The sequence below is a fragment of the Tarenaya hassleriana genome, unplaced genomic scaffold (genome assembly GCF_000463585.1).
Source record: "Tarenaya hassleriana unplaced genomic scaffold, ASM46358v1 Cleome3, whole genome shotgun sequence".
NCBI lineage: Eukaryota > Viridiplantae > Streptophyta > Magnoliopsida > Brassicales > Cleomaceae > Tarenaya > Tarenaya hassleriana.
Genome location: NW_010966177.1, coordinates 5170024 through 5197073, shown reverse-complemented (window position 1 = coordinate 5197073; position 27050 = coordinate 5170024). Strand labels below are relative to the sequence as shown.

The window sequence follows — 27050 nt, the reverse complement described above, 5'->3', positions numbered from 1 at the left end:
CTACACTCGTGATATGAACAAATGCTTTGTGTTTCTGTTTCATCGGTTTTTGTGTTTGGGTAACAGTTTTATAATGTGGAAAACAAACTCTAAATATGTTATGTAAAAGCTGAATATGGTTTTCATGAATTACACAAAAAAGAAAGAAAAAAAAACAGATTGAGAGCATGAAGGGAAAATCATAGTCAAAGGCAGTGAATACTTTTTGCTCTCTGAATTGCTTGTTGTACCTTTGTCATCGGTTCTTCATATAGGTAAGCCGGATTGTCGAATTCCGCGGCCAAGCTTTTCTCCCCGAGAAATGCTCGGAACGAATCCGCAACAGATTGCGAAAGGGATTGGAGGTTGTAGCCTCCTTCCAAGAAGAACACACAGCGCCCTCCGCACAGTTCCTTGGCTAGCTGTTTGATGCTTTTCGCCAACGCGTAGTACGTTCCTGTCGTGAATTGCAGCTTTGCTAATGGATCCAGGACATGGGCGTCGTACCTAAGGAGTCATAGAAAAAGCCAGAAAAATCCTGATAGAGCATAAGATATATAGGGCGCGGACATTTTTACTCGATACCCGCAGGTTTTCTGGTGATTGGTCTCGTTGATATCTGAGTCATGGTTACTCACTACGAATGATATAAAAATGGGTGTGACGAGGCTAGAAACCCGTACCACAAGTTATGGTTCAGGTTCTTCGGAACCACGATGGGTTATTTCGAAATACAGAACCTGGAACCATATCAAAAGTGTAACTTACCCTGCGGAGACGAGAATCATATCTGGCTTGAACCGTTGAGCACATGGAACGATGATATCATCGAACAAAGTTCTCATGGCGATATCACCTGACCCTCCGGGTAAAGGCAAATTCAAAGTGGCTCCTTCTCCGTCTCCTTTGCCTATGTCGCCGATTTTCCCTGTCCCGGGATAGCTTCCATCCTGAGTTCACGGAAAGACGGTAACATAATTTACACAATAAGTACAGAGGAGACATTTAGTTGAAATTTTTGCTTTACCTGATGAGTTGAAAGAAAGAATATATCAGGGTCCTCATAAAATGCATCATTTGTTCCATTCCCGTGATGAACATCGAAATCGATAATGAAAATCCGCTTCAGTCCGTGTACCCGTTGGGCATGGCGAGCAGCAATGGCCACATTTCCGAACACGCAAAACCCCATTGGACCTTTTGGGATTGCATGGTGTCCCGGAGGTCTTACCAGAGCGAAACCAGTGGGAGGATCCGTGCTTATCTTAGATGCGGCGATCTGAAATGCCAAACCAAGTTTCCAAGAATCTACCATTTCCAGTAGGACTATAACGGATCGTAGAGATCATTTTTACAAAGAGACTAACGTGGGGAGATGAGACATCACCACTGAGTCAACTAACGCGATTCCTGCTCCTGCTGCAATAAGCGAATCTTGGAATGTCTGATGTTACACGTCGAGAGAAAGAAGGTGTCATGTCCTAGTAAATCTGCATCTGTCCTTACAGAGAAAAAACACGTGAAGAAAAGGAGGCTCGTCGGTTTCATCAGATAAAGCACTTATTTGCCATCGTACCAAAGTTGTTTCCAAACACGAGAAGAAGTTTGCTTCGTATGGACAAATAGCACAATTTCCTTAGACAGATGCAACTTAGGCGAAACAGAAAAAGCGGAATGCGCAGAGATACGACGAAGGAAAACAAAAAATGAATAGACCAACCGTAGGAGTAGCATATGTTGGCCCTGAACCATCAATGAGAACTAGTCCCTTCTCTGAAACCCGATCCATTGCCTAAACACAGATAAGATCGCCTCAGAAATGACGAAAATAAATGTGATACTCCACGGTTTTCGATATCCTACCTCTACATGACCATCAGCAAAGCTATACATACGCCTTTTCTCATTTCACGAATTGTGATATGTGACTGAAATTGACTGTCTTTAGAATCCAATCAATGAATAATAAAGGTAACTGAGTCAAAACAAGAAAGTGAATAACCTTCTCCAGGCCTAATACATAAGCCTTTTCATGAACACTTGCAATGTCTTCTATCGATGCAGGCTTAAAGTTTCTGAGTTCAAGAATCTCCGAGCTTCGGAACTGAAATAAAGAAAAAAAAAAGGATACCAATCAGAACTTAACTTTCATGGACAGATCACACGTCAATGTAGTGACAGAGATCTTCACCATTAAGTCCCCCCGAGTTTTATTCATCACAGGAATCAATGTGTATGCTTCCGAGGCACATATATAATGGTGAATATTTCAGCAATATACCGAGTAAAAGTATCTAATGTATCATAGAAATAATTCGTTTCTTTTCCGGGTTTGTATTCAAGTCTAGACAAGTGTAGATCAACCCTTCTATATTTTTCCAAGAAATGATAAGTTCCCAAACAGAGACAATATCTGTATCTGATGCAAGAAAATATATGAGGTGTCAACCTGAATATCGGTAAAATGGATGAGAAAACAAATTTGGATCATTTTCCCATACCTTTGGAGTGAGCTCACTCTTCTCAAGAGCAGTAACAATTGCGGGAACTCTGGCGCTGCATTCGGGATGTGATTCCTATGAACAATATCGAAAAAAAAGAAAGCTTCAAAAGGAATGAAAACATTATAAAAGAACATAATTTGACCAAATGTTTCTACCTTATTATGACCCAATGCGGCAGAGACACTATAGATGACACGAGCATCGGTTAACTGTTGGATAGAAGGTAAGAGGGGATCGTTCTCTGTATTGTACGAGCAAGAAATGGAAGCTCCCGCCGGTCCAAAAGAACGTATTGTCGTCAAAGGTAATAGCTTTTGCATGTATCTATCCAATCCAAACATCTCGAAACCAATCCCCTGATGATTCTTCCTCTTGAATACAGATTTTTTAGCAGAAAATCCAGCACTTCCTAAAGTCCAAAGGAGAATACAAGAAAAGAATCTATGTCAACGACCATACGCAATTCATCATCCGTTCAACTGGAATATCTAAGAACATCTTCTTGATACATATATTCGAAACCTATCTCTTCTTCTGTTCCGACCAAGAACACCTGACCCCTACATTCTCAGCAAATGATAAACAAACTGAAAACCATCATAAAGGACAAGAGCAATGGAAGAACTCATTTGAATTCGATTACACCTGAAAATTAAACATCCCCACATCAAAGCTTGTATTTTTAATCTAAATTCACACACGTAATTGCAAACCCAAGTGTTATTTCCAATACTCTCAACCACTGGGATCATCACTGGTGATGCCCTTGCAGAGCACTTGCTAGTAACCACCAAATTTGACAGGACCCATAAAGGATTCCGTAATCTAGAGACTTAATAGTTCATGTAGAAGCCCGAACCGCGTCAATATCATTGCAATCGAATCGAACAATTTCGACATGGCTAAGCTTATCAAGAAGCAATCAATTTCCTATCTTCCTGACAGTTCTCAGTTCTTTGGGCCAAAAAATAAGATCGATGGAATACGACACGAGAAGAAACAAAAACGAATAAGAGACAGAACCCTGTCTGAGCCAAAGACGAATCTGCCCGCAGAGAGGAGGAAGAGGATAATATACCAGAAACGGAGAAAGGTCGGAGGATTAACGCCATGAAATAGAGCTGTTCGGTAACCCAAAGTTCCAACTTCTAAGATTTTTTCCCCATTTTATTTTATTTTATATGGACACTGAAAAACAAAACAAAATAGAATAAGAAAATATAAAAAGAAAAAAAGAAAAAAGAAAAATAATAACATTGTTTGGCATAACTTTTTTTTATAACTTTTTTTTTTCTATCACGTAGTATTTCGGTAATTTTTCACGGTTTGTTTAGGATGATTGTTTTGGTATTCCGTTCGAAAATAATTTCAGTTCGATTCTTTTAATTTTATAAAAATATGTATCAATCAATTATAATATTATATTTGGTTCGATTTGGTTAAAGTTTTTATTTTAAAAAAATCTTTTTAAGAAAATTTCGATTTTTAAGGTTTTTGAAATTCGACAAAAAATTCAATTTTTTAAAAATTATATTTCGAAAATTTTGGACAATTCGATTCGAAAAAAATACCATACTTTTTGCTTCGATACGTTTGATTATGAATAGCTGTATTGAAAAGTTCCTCATGTATAACCCATCCCAATTTGCTATAAAGAAGAGGGTTGTGGTAATTTGATTCTAGTTATATCATAGTTACAAAACTAAACGAACAACTCCATTATATTAATTTGTCTAATTAGATAGATAAACGTTTAGTTGATTACTAATCAGTAATAAAATACATGGTTAATCCCAAGAAAAAATCTTCCACTTATAAAACTATTTCATTTAAAAACTTACATCCATACATGAACTTAGTAAAAACTCTTAATTCCCAGCAATCCTTCAAATCTACCACAAATCCATTGGTCCAATAGAATTTTTAGAGTTTTTAGATTTAAAAACAAAAAAATAACCGGTCAAATTTTATAAAATATAGTTTTTTTAAAAAAATTGGAAAATTATTTTAATTAAAAAAATCAATTAAAAATAATGTGTATATGTCCATTATGGAGTGCAATGAAATCATTTCTCATTACACTTGGATTGGATTCATGCCCAAATATTTTTGGGAATATAAATCCAGATTCATGAAATTCTATTTAGATTTGGGAGTATAACTCTTTTAGATTTTAGTTGACTTGCTTTATAACAATATATTTACCTAATTAAAAAAAAAATCTACCATTTATAAATAGATTTTTTATCGAATCGAATATTAAAAAAAAAAATTTTAAATAAATATTTTTTAATCGAATTAAAACGAAAACAAAACCGATAACCAAATAGGATGCAATTTAATAATCGAATGGGCCAAAATTTTCTACAAGAGAATAATATGAATCTAACAAATACGAAACTGAATCCCGAGGCATCCAAACCTTGTTTATTTCCAATAAATCTTGCAAAATAAGAAAAAAAACAAGTTCGGTTATTAGCTAAAAAAATAAAGAATGTAAACCACCAGATTTGTGTTGTAATAAATCTGTAAATCTGTTTTTTAAAAAAAAGAAAAAGAAATTTTATTCATTAGCATGAAAATCGATCAATAAGCAGAAATCTGCCAAAACCAGAGATGATAATTTTATAAATAATAATACATTTTTAATTACCCTAGAAAAAAGGAAAACATTTTTTTTTGTGTGGAAAAATAATACATAATGATATTGCATTTGTGATAAAACTCTACAAAAGAAATGTTAACTATTCATTGTCAAATCTTTCAACTTCCCTCTGGAATATCTGACTTCAGAAATAAATCTGTAAAAAAGTAGAAAAATGATTAATGCCTCTCATGCAGGATTTAATATGAGTATAAAATATTAAAAAAAAAATCTTTCTGTCTACCTAATATCTTTCTACATTAATCTAATACAGTTACTCAATAAATTCAACGTGTTTCTTAAAATCGTACGTTAAAAAAATAAAATTTGGGAAATCAAAATAAGCAAAATCTGCCCAAATTAGAATATAAATTATAAATTTGAATATATTTTACCATTTAGCCAAAAAAGGAAGAAACAAAATTATTTTGGGATTTTCGTGACAAAGTTTACTGTCTCCTACCTTTCTAGAGTATCAGACTTCATGTCTATGATTTTTTTTTTTATTAAAACTTTTTTTTGGTTTAAAAAATAAAACTTTATTGTTAATTAATTAAATAAAATGCCGTTTAGTTGCAGGAGCTGCTAAGATGTTGTTGTAGCCTCCGTTCATATATATAGAGTCTTTCTCCGTTCTAAATTCCTCTGTTGCAGCTTTTCTTTTCTCCCTCGATTTTCCCGGCGAAGCGACGGAAATGAACCGATCACTTGTTACAATTCTGCCTTTCTAGATCTGCTCGTCTGTTTTGTAGAATCAGGTAACGCCAAATCTGGTTTTTTGCTGGAAGCCATTTTTTTTTCGGTTTCACGTGTTGATCGACGTTGTTTGCGTTAGTACTTCGGATGATGATCGTTTTTTTTCGATTTTTTTTCTTTCTCGGAACACGATTTGAAGTTCATTTGTTGCTTGATTCGTTGTTCATCGCTTCGCGTTTCGCTCCGGTTCGTGGCTACTGGTGACTCGTTTGTCGTACTGTAGTCGAGAATTTGAGTTCTTTGTTTTCGCCTGTGCGTTTCGTTCCGGTTCGATGTTTTGGTGATCTGGATAGCATGCACAATGTCGATGGTTGTTGAATTTTGTGTCGATTTCGAAATCGTTTGCAGCGGGAACTGTAGTGTTTGAATTTTGGCGCTAGGGTTCTTAGTTCATTGTTAGTATACTTCTTGCGCTGTTTTAATTTCATTTTCTTTTTGTTTGCTTGGGAATGTGTTACCTGGTATTAAGTTTGCTACTCTGTATTGGATAGCGAAGAAATTGTTAATTTGTAGAGGCATTGTGGAATTCTGGTGGAAACATTACCTGAGTTTTACATGCCATTTGCCTGCAGTTTTAACAGGAAGTAGTAAGTTATGGCGTTGGTCAGAAACAGTCGGATGGACAATAGAAGGTACTTGTCGGGTTATTGCTCGACAGGTTCGATCGTTGTGTTCGTGGCATTAGGCTTAGTTGGTGTGTGGATGATGACTTCACAATCTTCAGTGGGCGTTACAACATTCGATGAACAATCTCTTGAGAAGAAAGGTGAAGCGAAGGAGCAGGTTACTCCATCTACCAAGGATAGCCGAGGCGATTTACCTGGTGATGCGGCCAAAGGAGGCAGAAAGGCCGATGAGATACAGGACAAAACGAGTAAAAATGAAGATTCTGGAACAGAGGAGACAAATACCGAGGATGATGATGGTAATTCTGATGACAAAGAAAGTAATCGGGTGAAGCCAGGTAATAAGTCTAATGACATATTACCTTCAGGTGCGCAGTCCGAGCTTCTAAATGAAACGGCGTCCGCAAATGGTTCGTTCCCTACTCAGGCAACAGAGTCCAAGAATGAAAAGGATGCTCAGCTATCTTCTTATACCAAAAAAGACTACAGTTGGAAGCTCTGCAATACCACTGCAGGGCCTGATTTCATCCCATGCCTTGATAATTTGCTGGCAGTAAAAAGTCTTCGCTCCAACATGCATTACGAACATCGAGAGAGGCACTGCCCTCAAGAGCCACCCATGTGTCTCGTTCCCCTTCCCCAGGGGTACAAACGCTCAATTCGATGGCCAAACAGCAGAGAAAAGGTATCCCATCTGTTATGTTGCTTCATTGTGGTATGTATTTCCATGCTGTGAGACTGACATTTTGCTATTTTTTTTTTCTAGATATGGTATAACAACGTTCCCCAGACCCAGCTCGCTGAATACAAGAAGAGCCAAAACTGGGTCAAAGTTAGTGGCGAATACCTGATTTTTCCTGGTGGTGGAACTCAGTTTAAGCACGGTGCTAGTCATTACATTGATTTCATCCAGAGCGTAAACTTCTTCCGCCCTTTCTATCTCTCTCCCTCTCTTCCTTTTCTTTTATTGAATTTGTTTTTTGAGTTCATTTCTATGCTTGTCGCAGTCTGTACCTGAAATTGCTTGGGGAAAACGAACGCGTGTTATATTGGATGTCGGATGTGGAGTTGCTAGCTTCGGAGGTTTTCTTTTCGACAAGGATGTGGTTACAATGTCGTTAGCTCCTAAAGATGAGCATGAAGCTCAGGTGCAGTTCGCCCTTGAAAGAGGCCTCCCTGCCATTTCTGCTGTCATGGGCACTCAGAGGCTTCCTTTCCCCGGCAGAGTTTTTGACTTAGTCCATTGTGCGCGGTGTAGAGTACCGTGGCACATAGAAGGTGATAGTTACGCTTATATATTTCAAAATCGTAATATGGGTTTTGTTGTTTTGGCGATAATCTAACAGTCTCTTGCTACATATATTCCTTGTCACGTTTCTTATGATGATGTTATGTGAAGGTGGTAAACTTCTCTTGGAGCTGAACCGGGTGTTACGGCCTGGAGGTTTTTTCGTGTGGTCAGCTACACCTGTTTATCAGAATCTTCCAGAAGATGTTGAAATCTGGAAAGGTTAATTTCCTTTCATATGGCATTATGAATCATCATTGAGTAGTAAACTAAAACTAATGCTCCGTTTCGTCTTATTGGAACTGTTTCAGCCATGAGTAAACTAACGAAGGACATGTGCTGGGAACTTGTATCCATCAAAAAGGATGACCGCAATGGCGTTTCTATAGCAACCTTCAGGAAGCCTACTTCGAATGACTGCTACCAGAGCAGATCACAGCAAGAACCTCCTCTTTGCTCTCCGTCTGATGATCCAAACGCAGCATGGTAAGCTTCTTCATCCCACAAAGGAGAAAGCAACTTCTTTATGAAATAATAGCTGCTTCGAGATTTTTTTCCCCATCTAAAATAAGCTAAATTTATGAGCATTTCGTTCCAAGAACATTAAATCATATTGAAACAACTTGCAAAATTGAAGTGCTTTTTAGTCCATTAACCAAGTGAATAAGCTGGATGATTCTTCTTCTTTAGGCAGGTGCCTCTTCAAGCGTGCATGCACAAAGTGCCGGAGGACAAAACAGAACGTGGATCTCAGTGGCCCGAGCAGTGGCCTGCCAGAATGGAGAAACCTCCTTACTGGTTGTTGGGTTCCCAAGTAGGAGTTTTCAGTAAACCGGGTCCGGAAGATTTCACTGCAGATTATGAACACTGGAAACGGGTCGTGACTGAGTCATACCTGAATGGACTCGGAATCGATTGGTCATCTATCAGAAATGTCATGGACATGCAAGCTTTCTATGGAGGGTAAGCCAATCATCTGTTGAATTTGCACAAGAATGGTTATGATCGTTTTAGCTTTGATTAACAGACTTTTCTTCTTGCATGCTGATCCGATCGGGTTCTTTTCGCAGATTTGCGGCAGCGCTTAGAGACCTAGACGTGTGGGTCATGAATGTGGTTCCAATAGACTCGGCGGATACACTTCCCATTATATACGAACGTGGTCTCTTTGGAATTTATCACGACTGGTGTGAATCATTCAGTACATATCCCCGTACTTACGACCTCGTCCATGCTGACCATATTTTCTCTGCGATAAAAAATAGGTCAGTGTGATAACCTTTTCCTCAGCATTTCTCTTCGCATTTGTGATTGCAACGTTAGTGACGTGGAAACCGATGTGGCCACAAACAACAGATGCAATTTTGTGGCGGTGCTCGCGGAAGTGGATCGAATGCTGAGGCCTGACGGGAATCTGATCGTTCGGGACAACGTGGAAACGATCAATGAGCTCGAGGCTCTGGTGAGGTCCATGAACTGGGAGGTACGAATGACTTACTCTATGGACGAGGAGGGTTTGCTGTGTGTTCAGAAGACATTTTGGCGACCCACGGATTCCGTACAACTACCATATGCCACCATTTGAAAACCCATTTTGAACTTCGTGTCGGAATGCCATTTTTTTGTACCAAATGAATAATAGTAACAATGGTCCTCAAGTGTTCTATTGATCCAACAAACAATCCTGGAGCTACATTCGTTATCCATAAAATCACTTTCGCCGCCGTACTCGATCCTCTGATCTACCTCGTATCGTATCACGGACGTAATTGTTCCTCTGTCTCAACCGATTAGCCGCTGTTCCAGGCCGCCGCACCCTGAGTGTCTGATCGGTCTATCCGTAGATTGGTTTGGATGACTTTCGAGAAGCCGTGGCACCTTGCAGACGTCTTTCCGAAGGACACACAAACATCGCCCACACTGCATCACAATCTACAGCTATGACCAGCCCCGTGAAGCATTAAAGAGATTAAATACTTATATTTATATTTAAATTTTAACTTTTTAAACAATATACAAGATTGTAATTTTTAAAATAGCTAATCAAAATTAAGATTGATATAATAATATAATTTCATCATGAAATTCATATTTACAACAATATACTGTCCCTTCATCTATAACTTTATTGACATGTTCATATAGAATTTCTTTGTTTGTGAACCAAAAATCTAAACTCACTATTATTAAATTCATATCCAATAAAAGTTACAATAAATAATTTTAATCTACTTAGAGATTAGATCTAGTAATGTTAGTTTTCTCGAACACCTTTATACTGTAAATAATTTTAAAATAATTCAAAACTAGTTTCTTTTTTTCCATATTCACAATTATCTTCTTCAATTTAAAATTCAAATTAGAAAAAATAAATAAATATATCTATCAGTTCAAATCTTATTAATAAATATATGAATTTTTTATTCTCCAGAGAAATATATATTGATTTGCATTTCTCTCTCAAATTCATAGACGAATTCTAACGATGTATTAATTTTTTACAACGAATATTATTGATTTGACACAGATTTTTCTACATCAATGTGAAGTAGCCATTTTTTTCCCCCAAAATTCATCTCTAATTTCTTCAAAACCCTGGAAGGAAACACATAAATGAGTTTTATTTATCACTTGCTAATGCATTAAAAATCATATGAAGTGTTTTTCGGCTAACGATCATTTCAATGTTTGTTTTTAGGTTTGCAACATTAATATTCGTCTCCCAATGTATACTCTTGGAACGAATATCTTTATTTAATTTTAAGATTCGACATTATCTTTTGAAATGGAACACATTCTCAATATATAAAAGCAGGAAAAATCAAAGAATAATTAAAGACTAAGGAACCAAGGAATAGTTAAAGACCTAAAACATGAAAAAGACAACATTAAGTGGGCATAAGATTCTACTTCCCAACTTTTTTGAACTCTATATAAGGATGTGTTTATAAAGAGAGATGCAATTGAACCCGAGCATATATAATTTAAGGACGGAGAACAAAAAATGGCACAATTGGCCTCCTTGTCAGACAAGCAAGCCGATGCTTACCTCGATGCTAGGCCGAGATATCCGGCCGAGTGGTTCCGAATGTTAGCGGCTCGAACGCCCGGACACAACGTCGCTTGGGATGTCGGAACTGGCAACGGCCACCCCGCCGTAGGCGTATGTATTTCCACCTACTCATAAACTGGTTGTTTTCTCATTTGCTATTTATTCATAGAAACTTAGCCTCACAACAAGAATAAGGGGAAACTTATTTTGATTAGGGAAATTAGAATATGTGTATAGATATAAAATATGTATATATGTATATGTATTTATATATATATGTATGTATACAGTATACATATATACATGTAATTATATGTATTATTTTTTATTATTTTTTTTTAGAATTTTTAAATTTTTTTAAAAGAAAAATATAATATGTTATTTATTTATTCCATGACACAAAACGTGATAACATTTGGTCAAAATCAAAATTACCACGTCATCGTTTGGATTGTCATGTTAACATCTAGAGTTAAATTTGACGTAGTTGACAAAATTCAAGTTTATTTAAGAATGAATATCAGAGTTCGAGTTAAAAGATTAAAAAAAAGTTTAGGTTTTATTTAGAGAAATTTGACCAGTTCAAATATTAATCTTCTAATTTTAATTTGATTACAAAAAATGGGCTATAATACCAAAATGATTATAGTTTGAGAATAGCTTATTTTGATATATAATTTCATTTGTTTTAAACCATCAAGGGTGATATATATACTATGGTTTTAATATGGTGTTTCTAGGTAGCCGAGTACTATGAAAAGGTAGTGGCAACCGATATAAACGACTCACAGCTCAAGCGAGCAATCAAGCATCCGAGAGTCGCCTACCATCACACCCCGGCATCGATGCCCGACGACGATCTGGTGTCTCTTGTCGGCGGGGAAAACTCCGTGGATCTCATCATAGCCGCTCAGGCTGTCCACTATTTCGATCTCGGGAGATTCTACAACATAGCGAGACGCGTTCTCAAAAAACCCGGTGGCGTGATCGCTGTTTGTGTCTACAACCGTCTCATAGTTTCTCCGGAGGTAGATCCCATCATGGACCGTCTGGTGGATTCCACGCTTCCTTTCCGGAACCCCACGATGAATTTGGCATTTGATGGTTACAAAACGCTGCCGTTTCCGTTCGAGAGCATCGGGTTGGGGTCCGAGGGCAATCCCGTCCCTTTTAACATACCGCATAAGCTTTCGCTTAACGGGTTTCTCGGGTTTCTGAGATCGTGGCAGCCAGTCGTGAAGGCCAAGGAACAAGGTGTGGAGCTCGTAACCCCAACTCTGTTGAGACAGTTTCAGGCTGCGTGGGGCGATCAAGAACAAGTTAAGGATGTTTTCTACAAGGCTTACATGCTTGCAGGGAAAGTTCCCGAAGGTAATATGGACAAAACACGTAATCGGCCAAGCAATGTCCTTGTATGTAATATTCTGTGACAGCGTTTATTGTTAAGGTTAGTTTACGATCTATGCTTACGTCTGTAATGTCTCCTGGTCCATGAAAATAAAAATGAAGGGAGGTTATACTCTTTATGCTTTTACGGCGGATGTTTCGGGATTCGTTTCGGAATTTTAGCAGTTCGGTTCGAGAACAATTTATTCTGTATTTTTAAATTTGTACCAAATTAGTACCGTATATTATTCAGTTCTTTTTTATTTCGGTTTTTTTTTTAAATTAAAATTTCTGAAGAAAATTTTGGTTTTTTGGAAATTTTATAAAGTTCGGTTTGGTTCGGTTCCACAAAATTCGGTTCTATAAAAAAATATACCTTTCGAAAATTTAGAATGGTACGGTTCGGAAAAAATATCAAGATTTTCATTTCGGTACGGTTCGGTTTCGAAGAACCAAAACGAAATGTCCACCCCTATTTTTTCACAGAATCAATATATTCAAAGTTCAAACATACGTAAGATAACATTTCGAACCCTTTCAAGTAACATCTCACGCCATGCCAACTATCCTGACAACTCTCCGATCACAAGTAGTCATGCAACGAGTATCCACCGTTCATGCACACACGCATCTTTATCTTATCTTTCTTGGTTGTTCATTTTTAATCAATTTCATTTCATTCTTTCAACCTTCATTACGATCAAACTGGATTCCGATCAACCCAAATTATCAATTCTACTTCTCTCGAGGTCTCTTACTTACCGGTTGGGTTAAGTACAAATTTTGGTTTGAGGACCAAGTCTGTACCGATCCGGTCTAGGCTAGCTGGACGGACTCAATCCAAAACCGGTTCTTCCTGGGCCGACGATCAGCCTAAACGGTGGAAGGAGGAGTGGCTGGACCGGTCGGTCTACTTTTCCTATTGGACCAAGGCTTCGGACGGAACGGTGCGAGAAACATTTAGGGGTACATCAGGAACATGAATACAGGATCACCCGTCTATATTGTTTTCGAGCACGAATCACAGAAGCAATCAATTTCTCTATTTTCAATTTGATGGATTCACAGGAACTATTTTCTTTGTTTCCTGTTCAATTTCACCGAAAAAGGAGGCCTCAAAATCGAGCTTTTCGATCCGTGAGTTCACCAATTTTTTGGACCGTCCCGATCTGGGCCCAGTTTCAGAATGTTTCGAGCCATTTTCGGCTCAAATGAAGATTCTATAGCTAGGTTTCTAGGATTTACGGGATGGCACATTAACGTTTGAAATGAAAACATCAAACTAAGGGTAAATTTTAGGAAACTTTTCACATAAATACTTTAACTTTACAAAATGTGTCAAATAAATATTTAAACTTTTAATTTTAATTGATACTTCAAACGTTAAAATGTTTCAAATTGATGTTTCATACGTTAAAATATTCCAAATGGATACCCAACTCACAAAATTGAAAGCAATTTACACCATCTATTTGTTTTTATATTAGAATTAATATTTAATTTAGACATTGTCGTCATTTTGAATTGTCATCGATTTCGTTAATTTTATTTTTTATGTTGAAAATTAATATCTAATTTATACTCGTCATTAGAGTCGAAGTTGGAAATCGCCATCAATTTCATAAGTTAAGATCTATTTAGAATATTTCAATATTTGAAATATCAATTTGAAACATTTTAATATTGAGATGGCAATTAGATCAAATTAAAAGTTTAACTATTTATTTGACATATTTTGTAAAGTTGGGATACTTATATTAGATTTCCCTACTTTTATAATCTCTCAGGAATGAATATCTAAAAAATAAAGTATATTAAAAAAAATAAAAATAAAAATAGCATAAGCAAACAAGGAGAAACACTTATGTTTTTATATTCTAAACATTAAGAATGTACAGACTAAGTTTGGACATCATTGATCTCCCTTTGATTTACACCTTGGTTCTGCCTCTTCATGGATCTGTACAATGAATATACGTAAGAAGCAAAACAAAGGATTCCAGCTAACAAAGCTCCTCCTTTGAGCCAAGTGACCTCGTCGTCCATAAACCGAAACGCCAACGAAACAAGGATGTACGTAACCGGCGAAGCGCAAAAGTTCACAACGTTAGAGAAGACGGAAGAAGCGAAGAACACCGATCCCACGAGACCGACCGACATTACTTGCCACGAGATCGATAACCCGATCAAGCTCAACACGTAGAGGGTCTTCCCCTTGTGAAATCCGTTATAATCTTCCTTCAGATCCTTGTGTTCACCGCTAATGAATAACCCCACGAAGCATATCAGTGTTGCGATCATCGAAGCGTAGACTTGCATCTTTAGCACAGAACCGAATCCTTTCTTGATGCCGAAGATATCGGCGTTCTTTATCACCTTCTTGAAGCCTAATTGCATGATGCATAGCGACAGAGAGAATGCGACGGTGCCGAATAAGGCACATAAAGCACCTCTCCCCATCCTGTAGCTCTCATCCTCACAAGGGTAATAAGCATCTTCAGAGGTGGCGAGTCCTGTTGCGACCCCTGAAAGGATGATCGCTAATATGATCCAACGGTTGAATTTGTGCTTGTTGATGAACTTTGCAAAGATTGCGGTGAAGATTATTTGCGTTAAAAAGATCCAAGGGAAGAGGTATGTATGCGTTTTCCCGATCGCGTATAGTTCACTATACGCTGCAAAGAGGATACCGAGAGATACGTAAAGCAAGAGGAGGCCGAGGGATGGGGAAGAAGATGAAAGAGAGAGAGGCCGGGTTTCGGTAGAGCCGCAGGAGAACGAACGGAAGAAGAGGAGGCAAAAGGCGGTGACCGGAAACGCGGCGTTTTGAACGATGGCTTGGAGCCAAGTGCCCTTCAAATGGTTTGGATCGCCACACACCTCACGTCCCGTCTGGACGTAGTAGAAATTCTGCAGCAGTGTAGATAAAGAACGTCCAATAACGACGAGGGCCGCACAGATGAAGAGCGAAATCCACCATTTTCGCCGCTTGAGCTTCTGGATTAGGGTTTCGTCTGTCGATGCCTGATTCTGAATTTGTACGTGAACTTCTTCTGCCTCTAAATAAACAGAAAAACGAATGAGTCCAGACCAAGAAATCGATTACAGAGAAAAAGATAAGCAAAAGTGCGACAGATTCGTGCATATATGTATATATACACATAACACATACCTTGTTTTGTATGGTCGGGAGATTCGTCGGAACCCATTTCAGCTTCTCGTGGAGGAGAGATGTACGGAACAGAGAGGAATTTGAATGGATATCTTTTTTATATATATATATACACACACACGATTACGTCGCCGCTGTTCTTGCTCTGTTCTCTTATCGCTCTGAATTTATATATAAAAAAAAAATGAAAGCAAGTGGGCGTGTACGGAAGTGAGTCAAGTATGGCGGCGAGTGATTTCGTGAACAAGTTGCAGGTCCACTCCAACGCGGCAAAGCCAAATCATTATCATGGGAGGAGGTCAACATAATTATTTTGAAATAAACTGAAACGTTAGTCCATTAATCAAAATTATTGTCAAGAAAATTTTGTTTTTTGGACTACTAAATGATATCAAAAACCTAACCTGAAAATGCCCCTTGGCTGACGTGGCACGCAGACCATAATCATAATTGAATGAACACATCTTTAGGTCATTTGCTGACGTGGCACGCAGAGCTTTTCCTGTCTTTGCTTCTGGGCGCATCGCATTAGACATTTTTATATTATATTTACACAATAGTCTTTTTTTTTTTTTTTTGTGAAAGCGTGAATTTTATCAATATTGTAAAAGTACAAATTTAGAGTTTATTGATGGTTATTATATTTGCGTTCCAAGAATAAATTCCATTGCGCATATGAAAGATAGGAAAAAAATTGAAATTCCACGTACTCCCCTCATTTTGTGGAGAATCAATAGTACTTTATTCCAATGAAACTAGGACTAGGACGGATAAATTTACTGGGAATATAATAATTTCTGGATGAAAATAAAATGATTTATATATAAAGGTTGATTCCAAACCTAGGATGGATTGTCCGAAAACCATTTTGGTTATAAGAAAAAAATCTTTCACTAATCGTGACTTGTGTGTATATATATATATATATATATATATATATTATTGCAGTTATTAATGCAAATACAATATTTATAAAACGAAACGAAACGACGACAACTTGTTCTTATCTTGTCCGAGAGCTTGGATCAACTTCAGCACTTACATTCTCCTCCTCAATTCAACTTCAGCGTCAATATGGAAGTCAAATATGGCGGCGAATGTTGAGTATTAAAGCTAATCATTATTATCATTGGAAAAGTCAAACATAATTCTTGGAATAATTTGAAACACATTAATCTATTGGATTATGATTAAAGCTATTTTTGTCCTACTAAAAAAATAAAAAGATTAAAAGATCCTCGAATTCTGAGTATTATCGAATTCGAATCGAATAGAGATAAGTGTTAGGATTATGTGTAAGGATTTAATTGCCTTGGAATTCTTATATGGATTTTTTTTTTTTTTTTTGCCTAACTTGGTATGAGCTGAAAATCGTATTCCGTTTGATACATTTGAAGAAGTTATATTTACTAAATGTTTGTATAAATAATTATATATACGGAGATAAGGCATAGAGTAAAAAAGTGAAAAAAAAAATACAAATAGAAAAATTATAGAAATATAAGATATTCTATAAATAAATATAAATAAATTGTTATCTCAGAATATAAAGAGATCTGAAAATACCTTAACAGAAACCCTAAAAAAATAGAATTCATCAATTACAGGACCCTTATCCCTAAAAAAAATAAATTTTCCGGTAGTGGGAAAATTTTAAAATATAAGCTGGGATAAACGCCATCATCATAATGGAATGTATGCATCTTCCACGAAGGTGTCTTTAGCTGACGTGGCAAGCACCGGATATATCATACCCAAGCCTCACATTGCGCAGCTCTTTTTGTTTTATTTTTTTTGTTTGTTTTTTTGCTTCTGTTGGGCATTATACATATTTTTTGTTATATTTAGAAAACAGGATTTCGTTTTTTTTCAAATTTTATTGATATGTTTTTATGTTTATGTTGAAATAAAAGATTTCATTGCGTGTACGAAAGCTTGAAAAGAAATCACATAAATTCTTGATGACAAACATTATCATTAAACAATATATATATATATATATATATATATATATTCCTTTGTTTTTTAATTAATAATTTTAATAACATTTTTAACATGGACGTAAGCCAGTCAAATCTTTAAAGACTCTTCGTGAGGGGTCAATTTAGGTCTGAAGTTCAACCCAAACCCATCCGAAAAATGTCAGATTTCGAATTTAAATTTTCGGTATGAAAAAAATTGGGTTTTCGTATTGGGTTCAATTCAAACTTTGATATTTTTTTCAAAAAGAAAAATAAAATTACAAAAGAATTGAGTGGGTTATGCTTAATCCGAATCCGAACCCGAAGCTTATAAAGCCAGGCTTTGAGATTGAAATAAATAGGTCCGAAAAAATAAGACCGGTTCCAACCCAAGTCTGAAATTCGCGAGCCTACTCGATTGACATCCTATTGGTTGTAATGTAAAACGGTGTCGAGAAGCTCAAAGCTCTGACATAGTCAACGAGTCCCATGACTTTTGAGATAGATTTTAATAATATGGCTTAACAATGTATTCATTAATTAAGATAAAATATTTACTCTTATTTATTTAATTTTTAAAACTAATACTTTGTATACAAATTACTAAACTGTTTACTCTTTCTATTTTATTTTTATTTGTTATAATATTGCTCGATAATTTGAGTTTGTATTACTTTTTTTCTAATTAAGGCACATCCGTCGGTTTTATCTGGTTTAAATTATGGTTTTATTGTTCGGTTTAATTTGGTTCTATTTATCGTGAATTTGCACTTTGAACACTTCCGAGCTCCTCCTGCAGCATCTCCGTCGCCATTTCACCTCCGATTTCATCCACACATCCTCTCCATGTAGCAAAAACGTTAGATTTATGTATTCGAATCTCATCAATGTCATCGAATTGTGACACTGAACACTTGTTATGGTTCGTCCAATGCGATATATGATGTAATTGTGGTTGGATTACTTGGGTATATATATACACGCAGGATGCGAAACGGCCATAGCATTTCATGTTCGAGAGCCAACCGTCTGATTCTGACTCTAAAACTCGATCGAATAGTTCGGTAGAGTTGAAACTTCTTCGTAATTTGGGTTTGCATAATGTTACAGAATTTTTAGGATTGATGGTGTTGATATTGTTTTATAATATAGAAGTATGTGTGTCAAAAAACCACTATTTGGTATATGAGGTTGATGCACTTGGGATAATGAGCGGTTTATATGACAGGTTTCTAGATAGAAAGAATACTGAGTAGGGATCGAATACACCTGAATAATAGAGATTCTAAGACCGTGTAAATATAAAACTATATAATAAGCAATAATTTAAAAGAATCGATTGAGATATTCATAAAAAAATAAGATGTATCTATTTTTTCGATTATCTACTACGAGAGACTTTTGAATTTAAGTTTGCTTGTTTTAGAGTTTTATGATAGGTTAACTCGTGTAAAATAATTCTCGAGAAATGGACAAAACACGATAAAAAATCTCGTGTTGACATGGGAATATAGTTTCAACGTCCATAACCTTAGCGGACATTATAATAGTTGTGTTAAGTTCTTATTGTCGATGTGTGAGCTGTTCCAACATCGGCTCCTTCCATATATTTGGCTTATGAAATCAGCCGAGTTTCTTGAACTGGTTTATAGATGGAATTTTTTTATAAAAATATATACACCGAAAGATATTTGCAACATGTATCTTTTTTCGGGTTTTGTAATCTATAGATTTGATTTATGAACAGTAGGAGCGTGGATTGTCTGAAATAGCCTTTCATTATTTCCTAAATGCCGTTGGTTTAACATTATAATTTTATTTTATCTTTTCATGTGTGAAATTGTAGACTATATGCATAATGAAAACAACATTATGATATCTAGTTCTTCATATTGCATCCAAAGCCGTCTCTTCTTTGCGCTTGCGAAACAATGCTGAAACTAACTTCTTCTTCTTTTCCTCTCCGCCGCTTCGCCTCCGTACTCCGCCGACTCTCTTCCCTCTCCATCGCCGCAAACGATGGCGGCAAAACAAAGCTCGGCCTCCCGATACTCGAACCCTCCAACGACGCCGAATTGGTAGCCCAGATTCTGGTGAGCCATCACAACCCTTTCCACTTCATGGAATCGTCTCTCCAGCTTCACGGCGTCTCTCTCTCTCCCCACCTCGTCGACCAGACCCTCCTCCGCCTCCAGCACAATTCCAAGATTGCCCTCGCCTTCTTCCAGTATTTACGCTCCCTGCCCTCCCCTCCCACAACAAACCCCACCTCCTTCAACCTCGTCATCGACATCCTCGCTAGGGTTCGCCAATTCGACGTCGCTTGGCAACTCATCGTCGAGATGGAGCAACAGAACGTGAAACCCAATTCACAGACGTTTCTCATCCTCGTGAAGCGTCTCATCGGGGCCGGACTCACGCGCCAGGCCATCCGTGCGTTCAACGATGCGCCGTGCTTCGTCGACAATTGGGTCGGTAAGGAGGAGTTCTGCTTCCTCCTTGATACGCTCTGCAAATACGGATACGTGAAGACTGCCGCTGGGGTTTTCAATGAACGGAGAGGTGAGTTCGGGGTTAACGAGAAGATATATACGGTTTTGATTGGTGGTTGGTGCAAGATTCGTAGGATCGATATGGCGGAGAGGTTCTTGAAGGAGATGGTTGAACTGGGTATCGAACCAAACGTCGTTACGTATAATGTTTTGCTCAATGGGATTTGTCGGAAGGCGAGTTTGCACCCTGAAGAGAGATTTGAGAAGACAGTGAGGAATGCAGAGAAGGTGTTTGTTGAAATGCGTAAGAGAGGGATGGAACCTGATGTCACGAGCTTCTCCATCGTCCTCCATGTGTATAGCCGAGCACACAAGCCTGAATTGACTTTGGAGAAGTTGAATATGATGAAGGACAAAGGGATTTGCCCGACTATGGAAACGTATACTTCGGTGGTGAAGTGCCTCTGTTCCTGTGGTAGGCTCGAGGATGCAGAGCAGCTGCTTAACGAAATGGTGGAAAATGGAATAAGCCCTTCCTCTGCTACGTATAACTGTTTCTTCAAAGAATACAGAGGAAGAAAAGATGCCAATGGGGCTTTGAATCTGTACAGAAAAATGAAGATTGGATTGTGCAAACCAACTACACAGACCTACAATGTATTGCTGAGTACGTTCATAAGTTTGAACAAGATGGATATTGTGAAAGAGATATGGGATGATCTGAAAGCAAGTGAGACAGGTCCAGATTTGGATTCATACACTTCACTGGTTCATGGGTTGTGTGCAAAGGAGAAGTGGAGGGAGGCTTGTGGGCACTTTGTGGAGATGATAGAGAAGGGTTTCTTACCGCAAAAGCTAACTTTCGAGACACTGTATAAAGGGTTGATACAGTCTGATAAGCTGAGGACTTGGAGAAGATTGAAGAAGAAGCTTGATGATGAATCCATCACGTTCGGCTCTGAGTTTCAGAGTTACCCTTTTGAGCCGTACAGGAGATGAATCCTCATACTAAGCAACGTAAACGAAATGAGCATTTTTGGTCAAGCGATCTGCCCAGAGATACTTGCGACTTCAGTTGCGGATATTATCCGTTCATCAGCCTCTCGAGATGTTGCTAAGGCGGAAAGATTCAGAACAGATCACATCAACAAAATACTGTCTCAACCGATAATCGTAAGACTTATTCGCGAATTTGGCTTGCTGTTTAGATGCTGAAATGGAGGCGGAGGGCGAGTGAAAGACAACTGACGATCAAACCCTCTTTCCAGTATTCATGTGTCTGCTATATCCAACAAAGCCGGAATCAGTTCGGTTTGTTCCGACATGTAACTGAGTTGATGATGCCTCTCGCCCAATTGGTAACTTCTTCTTCGCCTAGCAGGAGCTTCAACATCTATTATATCGATTTATACTTCATCATTGTTCTTACAATTTAATCTATCAACTTTTGCTTTTTTTAACCCATCAGTGGTTTACTATATGATATGATCATACCTTGCCCGATATCAATGATCGTCATTTTGCGGATTGGTCGTTGATATTAAAAGTTTAGGTACTAAAATTTGCCAAAATTATAAGTTAGATATTGATCGTATTGGAAAGAATTGCTATTTCGACGAAAGGCCATGTTTGATTTCATGGTCAAGCCGATGCAAATTGTATATATATATGTATATGCAAAATTTTGCTCTTTTTCATTTTTTATGAACATAACAGTGTTAGATGACATGATGTTATGATATGGTTGTCTATTCATATATACACATATACTTATACCTATATATGTATATTTATACGCACACACATTTACGGGTGTATGGTATAAACGTGTACATTACATATATAAAAGTATATGTATATATATATCTATAATACACATGTGTATGTGCATATATGCATGTGTATAAATGTATGTGCATAAATGTGTATCAATATGTATATATGTATTTATGTGCGTAGAAATGTGTATGTGCATAGGTGTATATATATGTATATAAATGTTTATATGGTATTTGTCTTTATATTTGTGTATAAATATATATGTATATGTGTATAGATGTATATATGTCTATAAGCATGTATATGATATATATATATATATATGTGTGTGTGTATTTATATACGTGTTTGTTGTATTTTTTTTATTATATGATATTTTTATTATATGACGTTGATATGGTTTTGATTTTAAGTTTTTATTTTAAAATTTATGATTGACTATCACGTCAAGGGTGCTCATTTTAATTAATTGGTGTATTTATATAAGAATTTTATTTTCCTATGTAACTATTCTAACACGATTTTTTTCAGTCATGTCATCGTAACTCATCATCTTGCACAAGAAAAACTTTAAAAGAAATAATTAACAATTTAAATAATTATTTGAAAGTAAATGCTTTTTTTTTTCACTGAAAAAGAAAAACAAAGAAAGATATAATTCGATCGAAGGCGTTGATTTTTCATGGATTGGACGGTTACGATTAAATGGAGGGAATCCAACGGTGAAACTCGTCGGGAGTCTTCTTCTTACACGGCCTCATTCATTTTACGACTTTATTGTATTGCTCGGAGTCTCCAACTCGTGTCAATTTATAATTGATGAAATAAGATATACTATTGTAAATATCGTATCGCATCATCATATGAATTACTTTTTAAAAATAACAATATTCGTTAAGGATATTTAAGTAATAATTATCGCTCGATTCATACTTAATAACCTAAATTATAGACAGAAAATCCTATTAATAATGCCACCTACATCTCGAATAAACTAAATAACCTATATTTTTAAGTAGATATTAAATTAATATATATATATTTCTTAATTTACAACTTTTTATGTAATTTACAAGTTTTTTCTTGTTAGAATTATACTTCTTAAATCATATGTAAGGATTTATGATGTTAAGAATAACAAATAAAATAATGATTTTATAAATATTTAATAGTTCGAATTAGAAATAGAAATAGTTGAAATCGAAATATTTTTATAGGATGATAAGCTATTTTTTTATAGTATTAAATTTAGAAGAGTTTAAAATAGATTGGATTTTTTTTTCCCGATATTTGTATAGATCCAAATGGGATACAAAATTTTATACAAGTTCCGCCCTTTAAACGGAACCGATTAAGTTGATCTAAACCGGTTTAAAGGGAAAGCCTTGTATAATAATACTTATTACTAAAATGTCAGCAACCTAGTTATTATTTGTTGCCTTTATTAAATTTAACCGAATCTAAGATTAAATAGTTTTAATGATAAAAAAAAAAGAAAATAAAATTATTTCTCAATTTAGATTCGAAATATAGTGTATTTTCAAATTAAAAAAAATCAATTGAATAGGTATTCTAAAAAACAATTGTTTTATGGAAATTCAAAACAAAAATTTGTCATTTGTTTCAAGGCTTTTCGTTGTTCTCTTTGTCCAGAAAAAAAAAGTAATAATTTTTTTCTGAAGTAAACATCCAAAAAAGAATTTTTACTAGAGAAAAAGAAAAGAAAACAACCGGAAAGGGTAACGTATATAAAACGAGAAATGGTTCAGACACGTAGAAAAAAAAAACCCAATAAAATAATTATCAGAATTTTCAAGAGTTCAGTCAGTCATCGTGTTCTCGCTCTCCCGTCAACCATCGTTTCCCAGTGGGCAGTGGGGGGAGAGAGAGAGAGAGAGAGAGAGAGAGAGAGAGAGAGAGAGAGAGTTCTATTCGCTATTCGCTATTCGCTTTTTGATTCACTTCCCTGGTGCTGATTTTGACATTATCATTTCTCGGTCCTTATTCCACGCCCATTATTGCCCTCCTCCCCCTCTCTCTATATCTCGTGGTGTTTCTCCTTCTCTCATACTTTGAAAATTCATTCTTGCTTTTTCCTTCTCTTGTATTGGAATCTGAAGCCGATCCACTTCAATTTTGTTGTCTTGAAGGAAACCCATTTCTCGTGTTCTCCATTTCATGTTGTTGAGCTGTGAGGAAAGGGTTCGATCTGAGGCAAACCCGGAATTGAATTTGGCCATTCAGCCGGAGAGCCCCAGGTTTTGGTTCGATCTTCGTTGCCTAAATCCGGTAAGCTTGTGCTTCATCGATTTTGAGGACAGGGTCTGTCGGAATTTGCTTCCAATTTAATCCCGATTGTTGTCGGTAACACGAATTTTGTCGATACCCATTAAAATTTGTGTGGAATTACACATTCGTGAAGCTTCTTTCTGGTTTAGCCTCAGAGATTTTTCAGTGAATCGAGTTAGCGATACATGAAGGTTGGTGATGTTTCGTCTGAATCGTCATGTGCCCCTCCTAGCTTGCTTCTCTCACTTCATGACGATGTATTTGCTATCATCTCCCGCTCTCTTTCGCCGAGGGACATTTGTAATCTCAGCTTGTGTTGCAAAAGCCTCTGTGCCCTTGTGGCCTCCGACAAGATTTGGCTTTCACAATGTGAAGCCGTAGGAGTTCTGTCTCTGCGTGAAGTTGTCGACTGGGGGATTGGTATCTCCTCCTACAAATCCCTTTGTCGATTTCTTGTCAAGGTGAAGCCTTTGATTGGCATTTGGGTTCACCAAAATCCTGAACTGGGGAATGTGGTTTATGTGATGCCTGGTTTTCTGTCTGTTGTCGGGTGTCGGATAATTCCGCAGGAGGTCGGACCATTGGGGATTCATGAAGGCCCCATTCTTTGGGCACCCGTCTTCGAAATTATAAGCGGTTTTGATGGTTCAACCGGTTTTTTCCTTCACGGGAGAGAAAACGAACGTTGTTGCTTGTATCCCGGTTCTATTAAAGCCATTGAGAAGAACTGCAATATACTTTTGCTTGAGGTTGAGCCGAAGCGACAAAGGGATTGGGATCAGTTGTTACACTGTAAATCTTGTGCTCCTCATTCCGAAAGAGAAGCCTCAGGAAAGGTTTGTAGGTCAGATAGCGTGCTGTCTAGATCTCAGAGGGCAGCATTTGGAAAGAACGACTCTCGGGTTCCGTTTAGCAAGCTAGCTTTTAGTGATAGGAGAAAGTTGCTCGAAAGAGTCACCAGCCATGTGGGATTACTTGTACCCGATTCATTAAGCGGGCCGTTGTTTCCTAGGTCGAGAGACGATGTCGAAAATTTTCAGAGAGATAAACTGATGTTGTTGGAACGCAGATCCGCGCTCCTTAAAATGCAGAAGTTTGGTGGCAGTTGGAACATCATGAACTTGGAGGATGAATTGCATTACGATCCTACACAGGTATATGGAAATGTGATACGGAAGGATTTCGATAATGGCGGAGGTTTTCCCAGGTCCCACAACAGCAATGACGAGAGTCTGGTACAGAGCACGGGTAGGAAAAGCTTTAGTGGGTATTTCAGAAATAGCATCAAGAATATTCTCGGGAAGTCGACTTCGAGTAATGGCAATCATGGCCATGGGACTTCAAAGAATACATCTTCGAGCAGCGAGATTAGGTATGCAAACCTCCATGACTTTCTTAGCTCCGGCGAATCAGTAGGTCTCAGTCTAGAGGCGTCCACTACCAAGCTTTCTTCTTATCGGGCTTGGCCTAACATGCATGACAGCCGATTTGCACTTTATAAACTACCGATTAGGCTTCCAAGAGACGACCAAGAATATGCCGGTTTGTGGGGAGGAACCTTTGGTTGGCCTCCGGGAAAACCCTCGGAAGACAAACCAGGCAAAGCTCTTTTCTTACTTCTACTCTCTTACGAAGAATCCCAAGGGGAGAGGCTTCTCATTGCGACAAAGATACTGGAAGGCACTCATTATGTATTGCATCCTAATGGATCGGCCATGTTCATAGTGAATATCGACATGCCTTCACCCGAGCCATTTCCTTGGGACATTGATGGAGATTCTCTTCCGGTTATTGTCGAGCATGCTTTCTCGGGAGAGGGTATTGCAAATGGGTATGGTTTCAGATATCCCGGTGCGAAACCCGGTACCCTTTTCGTGACTGACAACGGCCTTCTCGCGTTCATTTGGAAGGAATCTAGAGCTGTCTTGACATTGCAAAGACTTGACCTGCAAGAGCTTTTGAAGAAAGGCGACCGTTTGCAGCCTTTGCCCCCAATTCTGAATTTCACTTATTTGACGAAGTCATACTCCAATGTGTTCACTGGCTATGCAAATTCCTCCTCCCCAAGGTTAGTTCCACCCTTCCTGAATATACACACATACGCGTATACATATGTATATATAGACATACACATACACATAGATAGATATATTGTTTGTAACTGCGTTTCTCGATGTCGAGATGAACAGAAGCTCTCGCCCTTTTACTATAACGATTCTCCGATTGTTCTTTTCACAGGCAAAGAACATCTCTGGAAACGCGTCCGTCCAAGTAACAAGTTTCCGAAGCCTCAATGCTAATAACCGAGGCTTGGATGAGAAAAGAAAAGGGGTTTCGAAGGGAATAGCCGAGCGAATTTTCGTACAAGACAGCAGAAGATTGTTCCTTACATTCACACTCATGAAACTCATATTTGTGAGTTAGCGTCTACTAATTAATCGCCTCATGATCTGTGCATGAATGATTGTTTAAGAACAAGCTTTTAGTTCGGTTCCTTGTGAACACGACATAGCCGACTCGTAGCGGGTTGTCTTAACAAAGGCATAGTGCCACCGATGTAATGTTTGTGTTCCGATGTTTGTCCGACTTGGAAATTCACAGTGTTACATTTCGATGTAGAAATTATTATGGATGAGGAGTTGAAACAAATGTTAAATTACCATTTTGTGATAAGGAAAAGCAAACAAAATAGTATCATGTACCAGTGATGTCAAAATGAGCTAGGTTTCTGAACCAGGCTCGGCAAACGAGTCGAATTGAAAAAATAAAAGGCCAAATAAAAATGGACTGAACGATTCATTTCGCTGTGAGTGTGAGTCCAACCAATCCAGTTCGATCGGCTCGTTTGATGGTATAAAAAATATCTTTTTGGTGTAGGAATTGAAAATGCAAATGCAAATAAAAATTAGAATTCATTATATGTTAGTGTTGATATATGTTTTTTTGTCATATTTTGATTTTTGATGTTGGTTGGTATATATTACTTTTTTATGTTGGTTTGGTGACACGAAATCATATTTTTTGTTAATTTTTTTTATTTAAATATAGATTTATGGATTGTTATGTTAAACATCTATATTAAAAATTTCAAATTATTAATTTTTATTTAATTTTAAAAGATT

At 37.2% G+C, this 27050-nt stretch overlaps 6 protein-coding genes across 10 annotated transcripts; 4 read left to right on the top strand and 2 right to left on the bottom strand.

Moving 5' to 3' along the window:
- Window positions 1-14: 14 nt before the first annotated feature.
- LOC104819490 (histone deacetylase 14) lies at window positions 15-3646 on the bottom strand. Of its 3 annotated transcripts, none has more exons than XM_010549582.2 (9): window positions 3562-3646; window positions 2639-2892; window positions 2481-2555; window positions 1982-2083; window positions 1700-1771; window positions 1367-1423; window positions 1007-1258; window positions 748-929; window positions 15-486 (listed from the first exon to the last, which is right to left on the bottom strand). In XM_010549582.2, exons 1-9 carry the CDS (start codon window positions 3593-3595, stop codon window positions 186-188), a joined length of 1329 nt encoding a protein of 442 aa, XP_010547884.1. In that variant the 5' UTR covers window positions 3596-3646; the 3' UTR covers window positions 15-185. The 3 variants fall into 3 exon arrangements, with proteins under 3 accessions (XP_010547884.1, XP_010547885.1, XP_010547886.1); XM_010549583.1 differs by having other exon boundaries at window positions 3507-3594; XM_010549584.2 differs by lacking the exon at window positions 3562-3646 and adding an exon at window positions 3343-3493.
- A 2108-nt stretch (window positions 3647-5754) lies between these two features.
- LOC104819489 (probable methyltransferase PMT26) lies at window positions 5755-9479 on the top strand. Its single transcript, XM_010549581.1, has 9 exons — window positions 5755-5885; window positions 6456-7194; window positions 7276-7425; window positions 7517-7787; window positions 7909-8019; window positions 8109-8283; window positions 8488-8760; window positions 8868-9062; window positions 9154-9479. Exons 2-9 carry the CDS (start codon window positions 6478-6480, stop codon window positions 9380-9382), a joined length of 2121 nt encoding a protein of 706 aa, XP_010547883.1. The 5' UTR covers window positions 5755-5885; window positions 6456-6477; the 3' UTR covers window positions 9383-9479.
- A 1284-nt stretch (window positions 9480-10763) lies between these two features.
- Window positions 10764-12383, top strand: LOC104819488 (putative methyltransferase DDB_G0268948). Its single transcript, XM_010549580.1, has 2 exons — window positions 10764-10960; window positions 11590-12383. Exons 1-2 carry the CDS (start codon window positions 10802-10804, stop codon window positions 12277-12279), a joined length of 849 nt encoding a protein of 282 aa, XP_010547882.1. The 5' UTR covers window positions 10764-10801; the 3' UTR covers window positions 12280-12383.
- Window positions 12384-14029: 1646 nt separating this feature from the next.
- On the bottom strand, window positions 14030-15566 carry LOC104819487 (putative purine permease 20). Of its 2 annotated transcripts, none has more exons than XM_010549579.1 (2): window positions 15408-15566; window positions 14030-15288 (listed from the first exon to the last, which is right to left on the bottom strand). In XM_010549579.1, exons 1-2 carry the CDS (start codon window positions 15442-15444, stop codon window positions 14135-14137), a joined length of 1191 nt encoding a protein of 396 aa, XP_010547881.1. In that variant the 5' UTR covers window positions 15445-15566; the 3' UTR covers window positions 14030-14134. The 2 variants fall into 2 exon arrangements, with proteins under 2 accessions (XP_010547881.1, XP_010547879.1); XM_010549577.1 differs by having other exon boundaries at window positions 14030-15294; window positions 15408-15564.
- A 3570-nt stretch (window positions 15567-19136) lies between these two features.
- On the top strand, window positions 19137-21389 carry LOC104819486 (pentatricopeptide repeat-containing protein At2g13420, mitochondrial-like). Its single transcript, XM_010549576.2, has one exon. It carries the CDS (start codon window positions 19300-19302, stop codon window positions 20857-20859), a length of 1560 nt encoding a protein of 519 aa, XP_010547878.1. The 5' UTR covers window positions 19137-19299; the 3' UTR covers window positions 20860-21389.
- A 2052-nt stretch (window positions 21390-23441) lies between these two features.
- LOC104819485 (F-box protein At5g39450) lies at window positions 23442-26560 on the top strand. Of its 2 annotated transcripts, XM_010549575.2 has the most exons (3): window positions 23442-23686; window positions 23790-25996; window positions 26167-26560. In XM_010549575.2, exons 2-3 carry the CDS (start codon window positions 24114-24116, stop codon window positions 26201-26203), a joined length of 1920 nt encoding a protein of 639 aa, XP_010547877.1. In that variant the 5' UTR covers window positions 23442-23686; window positions 23790-24113; the 3' UTR covers window positions 26204-26560. The 2 variants fall into 2 exon arrangements, with proteins under 2 accessions (XP_010547877.1, XP_010547876.1); XM_010549574.2 differs by having other exon boundaries at window positions 23442-25996.
- The last annotated feature ends 490 nt before the right edge of the window (window positions 26561-27050 follow it).

What these genes read in the sequence shown, in the direction of transcription:
- LOC104819490 (XM_010549582.2), bottom strand. Translation starts at nt 3,595, where the DNA reads ATGGCGTTAATCCTCCGACCTTTCTCCGTTTCTG. An exon ending in CCGCATTGGGTCATAATAAG is followed by an intron (nt 2,556 to 2,638) that starts GTAGAAACATTT and finishes TATTGTTCATAG; the next exon opens with GAATCACATCCCGAATGCAG. An exon ending in TCGCGTTAGTTGACTCAGTG is followed by an intron (nt 1,259 to 1,366) that starts GTGATGTCTCAT and finishes TTGGCATTTCAG; the next exon opens with ATCGCCGCATCTAAGATAAG.
- LOC104819487 (XM_010549577.1), bottom strand. Translation starts at nt 15,444, where the DNA reads ATGGGTTCCGACGAATCTCCCGACCATACAAAACAAG. An exon ending in TCCCGACCATACAAAACAAG is followed by an intron (nt 15,295 to 15,407) that starts GTATGTGTTATG and finishes CTGTTTATTTAG; the next exon opens with AGGCAGAAGAAGTTCACGTA.
- LOC104819485 (XM_010549575.2), top strand. Translation starts at nt 24,114, where the DNA reads ATGAAGGTTGGTGATGTTTCGTCTGAATCGTCATGTGCCCCTCCTAGC. An exon ending in GCAAATTCCTCCTCCCCAAG is followed by an intron (nt 25,997 to 26,166) that starts GTTAGTTCCACC and finishes TTCTTTTCACAG; the next exon opens with GCAAAGAACATCTCTGGAAA.
- LOC104819489 (XM_010549581.1), top strand. Translation starts at nt 6,478, where the DNA reads ATGGCGTTGGTCAGAAACAGTCGGATGGACAATAGAAGGTACTTGTCG. An exon ending in AGATGTTGAAATCTGGAAAG is followed by an intron (nt 8,020 to 8,108) that starts GTTAATTTCCTT and finishes GAACTGTTTCAG; the next exon opens with CCATGAGTAAACTAACGAAG. An exon ending in GATGATCCAAACGCAGCATG is followed by an intron (nt 8,284 to 8,487) that starts GTAAGCTTCTTC and finishes CTTCTTCTTTAG; the next exon opens with GCAGGTGCCTCTTCAAGCGT.
- LOC104819488 (XM_010549580.1), top strand. Translation starts at nt 10,802, where the DNA reads ATGGCACAATTGGCCTCCTTGTCAGACAAGCAAGCCGATGCTTACCTC. An exon ending in ACGGCCACCCCGCCGTAGGC is followed by an intron (nt 10,961 to 11,589) that starts GTATGTATTTCC and finishes TGGTGTTTCTAG; the next exon opens with GTAGCCGAGTACTATGAAAA.
- LOC104819486 (XM_010549576.2), top strand. Translation starts at nt 19,300, where the DNA reads ATGCTGAAACTAACTTCTTCTTCTTTTCCTCTCCGCCGCTTCGCCTCC.